Source organism: Aspergillus nomiae (genome assembly GCF_001204775.2).
Source record: "Aspergillus nomiae NRRL 13137 chromosome Unknown contig00665, whole genome shotgun sequence".
Lineage (NCBI taxonomy): Eukaryota > Fungi > Ascomycota > Eurotiomycetes > Eurotiales > Aspergillaceae > Aspergillus > Aspergillus nomiae.
In genome coordinates this window covers 1-9,744 of record NW_015378720.1, presented here as the reverse complement: position 1 = coordinate 9,744, position 9,744 = coordinate 1, and the positions used below count along the sequence as shown (strand labels likewise).

The 9,744-nt window shown below is 46.6% G+C and overlaps 3 protein-coding genes across 3 annotated transcripts; 2 read left to right on the top strand and 1 right to left on the bottom strand.

Annotated features, from left to right (window-relative positions):
• Nucleotides 1-685: 685 nt before the first annotated feature.
• On the top strand, nucleotides 686-1,112 carry ANOM_011523 (uncharacterized protein; the record flags this gene model as incomplete). Its single annotated transcript, XM_015556779.1, has 2 exons — nucleotides 686-887; nucleotides 940-1,112. 2 exons carry the CDS (start codon nucleotides 686-688, stop codon nucleotides 1,110-1,112), a joined length of 375 nt encoding a protein of 124 aa, XP_015401127.1.
• Nucleotides 1,113-1,677: 565 nt separating this feature from the next.
• On the bottom strand, nucleotides 1,678-2,393 carry ANOM_011522 (TRAPP subunit BET5; the record flags this gene model as incomplete). The annotated part of the gene is made up of 4 exons (XM_015556778.1): nucleotides 1,678-1,799; nucleotides 1,860-2,005; nucleotides 2,080-2,293; nucleotides 2,357-2,393. The coding sequence occupies 4 exons, from the start codon at nucleotides 2,391-2,393 to the stop codon at nucleotides 1,678-1,680; spliced, it is 519 nt and encodes a 172-aa protein (XP_015401126.1).
• Nucleotides 2,394-3,030: 637 nt separating this feature from the next.
• ANOM_011521 (putative calcium/calmodulin dependent protein kinase) lies at nucleotides 3,031-5,649 on the top strand (the record flags this gene model as incomplete). The annotated part of the gene is made up of 6 exons (XM_015556777.1): nucleotides 3,031-3,112; nucleotides 3,184-3,299; nucleotides 3,358-3,507; nucleotides 3,605-4,396; nucleotides 4,458-4,595; nucleotides 4,651-5,649. The coding sequence occupies 6 exons, from the start codon at nucleotides 3,031-3,033 to the stop codon at nucleotides 5,647-5,649; spliced, it is 2,277 nt and encodes a 758-aa protein (XP_015401128.1).
• Nucleotides 5,650-9,744: the final 4,095 nt, after the last annotated feature.

The following is a 9,744-nucleotide window of genomic DNA, read 5'->3' as shown; positions in this document are numbered from 1 at the left end:
CTTTGTTCTGGAGTGAAGGCAATGATTTAACTAGCGGACATCATCGTCTAAGGAGCAAAGCCCTGGCGATCTTGATCTGATATCGGAACGAGCAATCTCCTAAACATCTTGGGACGGATGACCTCAGTCTGAATCATTTCTATGTCATAGTTGTGGCCAGAGCTGCCATTGACATTGATCAATATTACGTATTTTTGGACAAGATTTGCTTCCTGAAAGCAGCTCCATATCGCAGTAGTAATCATTGCTATGAGTGGAACCTCCCCTTACCTCAAAACGACTGTTTCCTGCTATTTTGCCTACTCATGAGCTACTTCATGAGAAGCTCAGGTCGAAGATATCAGCGACTCAAGTCAGAAAAAACTTGGCATACTACACAAAGTATCAATCCACAGATAAGCTACCGTATAGGTTGTATCAACGTACACAGAAGTGAGATTGTACCGATCTAGTATCGAACCCTTCGAATTGCATCACATCGACCGATCTAATCTGAAACCTTATCGAAAACCCAATTCGCCCCATACATAAGGATGACGGCCATCTGATGTCAAAAGTGCGTTGGGATGGGGGGACTGAAATGCTTAAATATTCGCTATTGTTCCCACTCCATAGCATTCTACATATATGCCCATAACAAATACGTTGTATATCCTTTATGAGATCGCCGATAGTTTGAATAACCATGTCGAACCCTTACGAAAGAGAAGCCGAAGACCGCTACGAGGCTCAGAATGATTCCTCCCCTGTTTCTGGAACAGTCAGAGATAATACCTACGCCCATGAAACGCGTTCCGAGCTAAGGAGTCAGATCCCTGTTCAAAAGGACGAAGATGTTGAAGAAGATCCTATCCAGCCTCCATTCTCCAACAGTACGCAACAACTAGGTAAGGTTTTATACTTGTCCAGCGTTCGCGAGGCTCGCTAACCAGCTTGCAGAGAACGACGAAAGAGAGGCTATCGACAGAAGCAACATCTTACGTGGCGACCGCTTACGTCACGCAAAGCCCCGTACTCAGGATGGATATAGTGAAGGACGTGATGAGGACGATCTACCCGAGGATGTTCGTTATGGACAGTCTGGAAGATCTGCCACGGGTGGAATTTTCTAATGCTTTAAATCATTAAAGGCCTGATGTGTAATTCATCTTAAGTGAAACCGTGGGTAATGTACTGTGCCATAATGTACTCGACAAACAAATATTGTTTTAGTTGCATGGTTATTGATTTGGTACTTGGCAATCGCATAGTGTGAAATCAGCCGCCACAGAGCCTGAGAGAGCTGATTATTATCCTCTAACCCATAGTTTGCATCTAGTAATCTGATGCATATCACACAGGTGCATTAGCAACACGGCTATGACACTGCCCTCGCGCCTTGAGACTCTTGGAAGATACTAGCCGTAGGACGACCCTTCCGGGTTGATAGTAATTTCCGGGTTAGGCTACGCATATTTGTGATGCGTCTTTCATGGGGCTGCCTTGGGAGAAGCGAGGAACGCTAACTCCGGAATCTATCGAATTCTCTTTCTGTAGATACCCGACAAGTTGATCTTATGTCTACTGCACGATTGGCTTCTCCGTCCACTTCGAAGAGGCACAGACGACCAAGTTGATGGAGACCCTAGAGTCCGCGAGTTCTCATGACAGGACACGCGTCTGTTACTGTGTCAGCGCTTAAGTTGAGCTGAGCAGGAATGGCAGATATACCACAAATTGTTCCAAAGACTCCTCGAAAAGCTCATTATTTACACCCACACCGCCTGGATGTTCGACCGGGGACAACGGATTCTTGACCACTAAGACAATATCCTCACATTAGCGTCCGGTGAAGTCTTCCAATTCGTGAGCTTGCATACCATATTCAACATAAAGATTGATATAGATCTGCTGCAATGCAATTCGCATGCTTGGACTCTTGAGATCGGTAAGCATTACGAATTTGATGTTGGTAGGCGTCTCGTAATAATGGAGCTTGTATTGATTGGTATGGTAGGTAACGAAGCTGAATGCCATGTTTCGACCGTCAGTATCAACCTCTTCTCCTGAGTTAGCAGTCGTATGGGGTATTGCGCTCACCTATCATCCTCACCCCCCAATTTGCGCACCATATTCCGGAGGGAGAAGACGGTGCCGAAGATCAGCTTAGCATCGTCATCGGTAGTCCGCGCAGATTGACCCAGCACGGAAGGCAATGCATTGGGAGTGGCAGATGCTTCTGAAGTTGGGCGCGAGGATTTTCCAATAATCGAAGGTGGACGGGGCACCCAACGTCGTTTGTATATACATTCCGCTAAGAAGTGAGAGCAGTCAGTATACCTTTGCTGAGGGTTGGTTAAGAGGCAGAGGCACGTACCATGGCGGTCAAAAATGTAGAAGGAATAAACAACCATTACGGTCAGGAGATAGCAGACAATTCACCACAGAAGTATACACGGAAGCTGACCTGACAAAGGGGAATTAAAGTGCGGAGATCTATAGGGGAGAAGGTTGTTATACAAAGATGTGCCCCCAGAGACCGTTGAATTAGGCTCGTTTAGGTGGACGGATCGGTATGCTCGTGGGCGGTGAGCGGTCCAAAATAAGATCAGATGTTTTGTTTATCGATAAAGATTGACTTGTGCCTGAGGATCCCAATTAGAAAGTGGAAACTATCAAGATTCCCTTTTTTTCTTCCGTGTTTTATTTATAGGTATATCTATATACTGTAGTGGCATCCTTCTTATTTCCCTCTAGTCCCTATTTCTTCTTCATCTCTGTTCCCTTCCTTTTTCTGCGTGTCTTCCCCAAATTACAGGTTCGACCGCCTACTATATCTCCTATAGGTCCATTACAACGTCCTAGCGTTGTCGCCTCTTGTTCTCTTGTGCAGCCCACTTTCTTCCCCACATCTGCCTAGGCATCCGGGTTTCGCGTGTCTGCTCTCTCAACGGAGAATTAGACATCCCCAACTTAAACGTTCTCCCTCTGATATTTTGGGGATCTCCCTGTTACCTTTTAGTTGCTCATCGTATTCAATGGCCAACGAAAATGCCTTCCTCTCCTCGCAGGATGCTAATCAATTTTCCGGTGGTCGCCCCGGTCTTCGTCATCCGCGACCAGTTCGTTATGCGTAAGCTCTACAACATCTTGATCTTCTTCTCCCTCTCCATTTTCTATGTTTTGTCTCCTGCGGGTTCCCAGCCATTCTAGTGATTGAGCGGGTTGCTAAAAACCACGGTATCAGCTCGACACCTTCATATGAGAGTCCACGAAGGCATTATCGCCGAAACCCAATAGCTAGACGCCCGGTCAAGGTGGTTCTTCAGAGAATATGTTTCATTTCTCTCTGTAGGAAGCTAACTGGACTGGCGGTAGGAAACTCTGGATGCCCGATCTGAATATACCACCAGCCAGGATGATGGTACCGCTGAACACAGAATCAACCAATATGTTATCAAACAAGAAATTGGCAGGGGCTCTTTCGGAGCCGTGCATCTTGCTACGGATCAGTTTGGGAATGAATACGTAAGACCTTCTTTCTGTCTTGGTAGCTTGGTTATGGACATATATCGTGGCAAAGGAAAAGCAAAACCCCCAGCTAACAGACTGTACACTGAGTAAGGCCGTCAAGGAATTCTCCAAGGCACGGCTTAGGAAACGCGCCCAATCCCACCTGTTACGGAGACCTCGAGGTCCTAAGCGCCCGTCAGATGGCTTCAATTCCCCACTTCACCGTCGTTCTCTGGAAGATCCAGATGAAAAGAGAAATGCCCTTTACCTTATCAAAGAAGAGATAGCTATCATGAAGAAACTGAATCATCACAACCTGGTGTCTCTGATTGAGGTCTTAGACGACCCGACAGAGGATTCTTTATACATGGTTATGGAGATGTGTAAGAAGGGGGTGGTTATGAAAGTTGGGCTTGAAGAAAGAGCCGACCCATATGATGACGAACTCTGTCGCTGTTGGTTCCGCGACCTGGTCCTGGGAATAGAATATCTGCACGCTCAGGGCATTGTACACCGCGATATAAAACCAGATAATTGCCTGATAACGAGCGATGACGTTCTCAAGGTAGTGGACTTTGGGGTATCCGAGATGTTCGAGAAAGACTCCGATATGTTCACGGCGAAATCGGCTGGCTCACCTGCTTTCCTCCCACCAGAGCTATGTGTTATCAAACACGGGGATGTCTCGGGGAAAGCGGCCGACATATGGTCTATGGGTGTTACGTTGTACTGTTTGCGGTACGGCAGATTGCCCTTCGAGAAGCAGAGCATCTTCGAGCTGTATGAGGCTATTAAGAGTGACCCAGTGGCATGTGAGGGGGAAACCGATGAAAACTTCAAGGATCTGATGTCACGGATTCTAGAGAAAGATCCGGCCAAAAGGATCCAAATGAGTGATTTGCGAGTAAGTGGCGCGAGCCTTTTCTACTTCCATAGCAAAGCATTGCTCACAGAAAGAAACTCAGGAACACCCCTGGGTCACAAGGGATGGGATAGATCCACTATTGCCAGAGAGCGAAAATACTGCTGAAATAGTTGGACTCCCTACTGAAGAGGAAATGAATTTGGCTATCACAAAGACGATTGGTCATGTCCTAGCTGTGGTAAGCTCTATACAGACTTGATTGCATCTTGAGGCAAGCTAACAAGGAGCCACAGATGAAAGCCGTGAAGAATTTCAAGAGACTAATTGACCCTGCCAAGGCAGACCCACCTATGCAGAGTATTCTTGGACAAGAGTACGAGACGCATTTTGTCCAACCACCCCTTGAAATGGAACCAGAAGAAAGCTTCGCAGCTGGTACTGTTTTAAATTCCAACAAAAGCCAGAGCCTAAACACATACAACAGAAATGCCTGGCAACGTGATGACGTTCTCAAAGGATATCATCTGAATTGCGATGAACCACGCTTACAACAGCTCCTAGACAACACAGACTCCAGTATCTTTGGGAATCAAGGACCTGTGGTGTCCGATAGCAGTAAGCAGACTGCAAGCGTCGGGCCTGAGAGAAATGACTCGGGCTACATACCTAGCAGCAAAGTACCAGGAACATCTTTCGATGACTTGCAGACCATAACCACACCTGGATCCTCATCTCCTCAAGTTCCACTGTCGAGGACAAGCTCGGTTCTTACTAAGCGCAGCATAGAGGGAACACGTGGACATGCACGAGATCCTTTGGAGGAAGAGTTTCCGTTCTTGTTCATTGGGCCTTCTACTTATACCGGCTCGCCGCCTACGAATACTGGCGACTCTGAGATGGACTACATCTTTGATGAACCGGATAGCATGCTATCTGCAGAACCTTCTGAAATCGACTCATGCCCTGTTGTGAGCGAATCACCGGGTGCAGCAGAGTTTGATATCTATGAGACCGCGTATCGGCAGGAGATTGAGCGTATCCGAATCCGCAGTCTTCCTCGTCAGGGCACTACGCCGAAGGTGTACCTCACTCGACGTGTGGAAGGAAAAGACGAAGTAATGAAATTAGTAGAAGAAAAAATCCCTGGCACAGTCCCCGAAATTGGAAAAAGACTCGCTAAACCATCGGGACCAAGTCTGAGTTCTGCCGTGAGTGCAATAAGGGTTCAGCTAGAGCTGCAAAGGCAACAACAAATGCAAGGCATGGCGGCTAGAACTCCGCACCAAGAATAGGTTCTGTTCACTCAACATTCTGCCTCACTAACTGCATCCATAGCGTTTTCGCTTATCGATACGCTCAACATAGTTCGATGCTTCTCTACCTTGGGGCACGCTACAGCCGTGGACAGATGTCACACTAACCCTTGGAAGTATCGCCGAAATTTGAGCTGTTTTCAAGGCTTTTTCCTTGAGGGCACTTAGAATCTGGGAGAGGACTCTCCACGCGACCTTTGTTTGTGAAGTTATTCCCCTCTGATATCTGCATACTGGCAGCTATGTAATGACAAGTATCTTCTGCTGTCCAAGACTGTATGGCTATGTCATGCTACATACCATACATACATACATACATATATATATATATATATACTTTGTAAGGGCAACAGCGCTTTGTGCACACAATGACGTTGCACAATTTTCCATTCTGTCTGTGGGCAGGTTGCCTGTATTCTTGTAGATGTGAGGGATGTTACGCTGCTTGTGGAATGGCTCTCATCTCTTTCAAAGGTTAGATCCGTACATATACCAGATCTATACCATCTTAAACATAAACGTACACAACAGGGCATTAACATTTGAAATGAGTCGCCAATTAGGAGGCTGGAAAGCCGAAGAAAAGGTCATGGAGATTAGATCAAACAGTGCAGCGTTTGAAGATATTCAGCATTCAGTTAAATCGAAACCCTTTGTGCCTCCAGAGAAACGGTCAAAAACCAAAACACACAGCTAGAGGCCCAAGAGATTACTGTCCTGGATAAAGTAGACAAAGGCTAAAGAATGAAGCGAAGGTGCAAAAATCACGGGATGAAAAAGCGTGATATTCATATCAACTCAGTTTGTTAAGGAGCATCAGCATCAGCACTTGAAATGAACGGAATATAATAGTATTAAGTTATCCCCAGGGCTCGTTTGCGAGTGACAAGGTGTTGACTTTCCCTATACCAGTTCTATGAGCCAGAAACACATACAGGACAAAAGTCAGGTTCACTGGCTAGACCTGTAATGATATATCAGGCTTGCCAGCTCAGATATGACGATAAAAATGAAGAGATATCCAAGGAATGCGTTGCTGAGTTCATTAACTCGCCCACCGAATTTGAAGCAAAAGGAATTGAAACAAAGAAGAAAGCAAGTGCGGTGGTGCATGCTGCTCGTAGCCTTCATTTTTAGTAACTCATCACAGGTCATAATAAGTGAGATTTGTGTGTTCAAATCAATGCTATCTATGTCATAACCGACAGTGTAATTCATTCATCATGTCTCAATAGCTTTTTAAACTAGCGAACTTAAATGATCGGGTACCCAGAATATTGAAGGTCATTCGGCTCGTTTCTCGACCGAAGTGTGCAGAGGCACTTCCGGACCTGAGATAGGTGGTTCATCTGGGCATCTATGAAGGAGAGATCTTCGGCTGCTATCACCGAAAGATATCCGATCTGGTGGGGGTGCCTCAAAGGGTCGCTCCCCAGGCTCCATGCGCGAGATCGTCTCCCTCTGGCCTGAATGTAGTGTTTGCGGGGAAGGTAGTCTCTGCCTCATTTCCGCTGGTCGTGGCAAGTCTCTCACTGGAGGCCCTATGTCACGATGGGGCATATCCCTCATCCCCTGATTTTCATTTGGTCCTGAAAGTCTCGGCGGTCTTCCGGGCGGGGGTACGTAATGCAGATCAGATCGTAGTACACCTGGGTGTCGACTGCCACTAGCATGAGGAATGAACGAGGCAGCCAGAGGTTCTATGTTTGAGGGACTGGTTGGTGTAGAAGGAGCTTTCATTTTGCTAGAACCAGTTCGCCTCGGAGGTGGATAGTTTCTCCGCGAGCTTCAGCGGCTGCTCTTCGTCTCTCTGATTCGGCTTTGCTGGGTCGACCGCGCTTGCGTGGTGGTTCCCCTCGGGATGGCATGCTCTCCGAACCTGGGGACAACAGGGCTGACGCACCACTCTCACTACTGAACGAAGCTGTACTGGTCGTTGGTCGGGGTTGTATCGCACGCGGCGCTAAGGTGGGTCTGTCTGAGGGGAAAAGAAGGCGCTTTCGGGTTTGGCTGTTGTCAAGCACAGGGGCTGGAGGTGCCGAGGATTCATGGCGCGGAGGAGGAAAAGGTGCAAAGCTTGGATTGATAGGTAATTGAACATGTTGCGGACACATACTGTAAAATGCCACCTGACAGGAGTTGAGAGAACGGCCTAAACGAATGATATCAGCAAAGCTGGGTTCGAACATCGAAATATCCTTCTTTGCGAAACAGCCGGAGAACGACACAGGTAGGGCGTGAGTCTCATAAAGCCGAGCTTCAGAGTAGCAAAGGGCAAGAGCAAGGTGCCAGCAGTCTGTACCTGGAGGAAGGGGTATATCCGCCCAGCTTGGGGTGATATTGAAATCTTGGACCATCTTAACTAGGTGACTAGAGGGTACTCCAGCCTTCTTCAATATTTCAGTAAGCAAAGTGTACTAAATCTCAGAATATCTACCATCAGCAAACCGTTTGTATAGATGATAATGCACGGGGCTTTCGGAGTTCATCGGTGAGAAGAACAAGTTGTGAAGTCAAGTAAAAATTGTGGGCCGTCGACAGTAAGATCAAAACAGAAAACAGTAGAGGATAAAGAATATAATATCCTTTCTTACCTTCTCCTCCTCGGTCCATGGTCGTTCTGGTAGATTCGACATATCCAGGTGACCATGGAAGCGAATACGACCGGCTTCCCTCAACAGATAATCCGACAAACAATTCAGAGAGGGGGAAGAAAGAAAGAAAGAAAGACAGAGGAGCCCAGAGGAGTCAAGCTATAACGAATGTATAGAGAAGGTAAAACGCGTCACGCGACTACGCTGCAGCACATATAAAGCAAAACAAACACCAAACGAAAGATAGGATGATAATTAAATGACCAAAAGAGCCTCCCAAATGAAATGATGCGTCTACTCAACGTATAAACACGTGGTTGCTCAGGAAGCAATCATAAACCACGTTCGCAACGCAACGAGTGGCAGAGATGGACAGTAGACATTGAATCAGGGTCGGACATTCACAGGAGGAATGAATTTCATGAGAGACCTGGACTTAGGGTTTTGCCATGCAGTGTAAATGAAGGGGAAAGGGCTATAAAGCAGAGAACTAGGACTGTAGGAGGAGAATTATTGACATGTAACTTCTATGCTCCAGTCACCTCTATGCAGGGAAGGACAGGGAAAGCCAATGTGAATGAAGGCAAAAAGGAAGAAGAAGAAAACCACCATGGAACCAAAGTAGTTAAAAGAATCTAGTTGAGATGAGCGAATGTTGTTGTGACAGGGGATAGAGAGGGCTTCTCCCCAGCCTAGGAGGGGTGGGAAAATAAAATAAAAAATAAAACCAAGGGACAAGAAAAAAGAAAGAAAGAAAGAAAACGAAAAGAACAGGAAGGGAGCGAGAAGAGCCCGTTTCAACGATGCATACTGTCACCAAGCACGCAGTGAAATGACAAGATGGATGGTAAAGGAGGGAAGAAAAAGATACCAGAGGGAATCAATGCAGTAGCCAAGTGACACTCTATCTTCCTCAACAACGATTCTGAGCCAAACGGACTTTTAATTCGGGATTGTACAGAACAGTATCAATGCCGCAAGTATGCGTCCGCCGCCAGCCTAAGGGAACTGCAGGGACTCTCCTCCTTCGTGTGCGCTTGGTTTCTTTTTAGAAACTGAGAGAAAGGAACCACAAGGAACAGGTGAACTAGTGGCAGCAAACCCTACCAAACCCGAGGTGGTATAGGCTGAAAAGTACCAAACAGAGAGAGAGAGAGAGAGAGAGAGAGTGTGTGTGTGTGTGTGTTTCAAAAATGACGGTTTCAGATAATTCCAAACGTTGGTATCTTCCGCCACGGGGAAGGAGGGATCCGAACGAAAGACTCCCATCCCAAGGAGGGGCACATTAAGTCTCCTGGATTATCCGAGCGAGATCAATCTTGACTGAATTGGAGAGAGCGAGAGAGAGAAACTAAGCATGCACAAAGCTGCAAGTCGATGGACACTCAGACGGAGAAGGATTAAATCAATGCAACAACAGTAGTTTGAAGCTACTGTTGTGCTCCTTCACTACGAATTTCACAAAAGTTAAAAAGAAAAA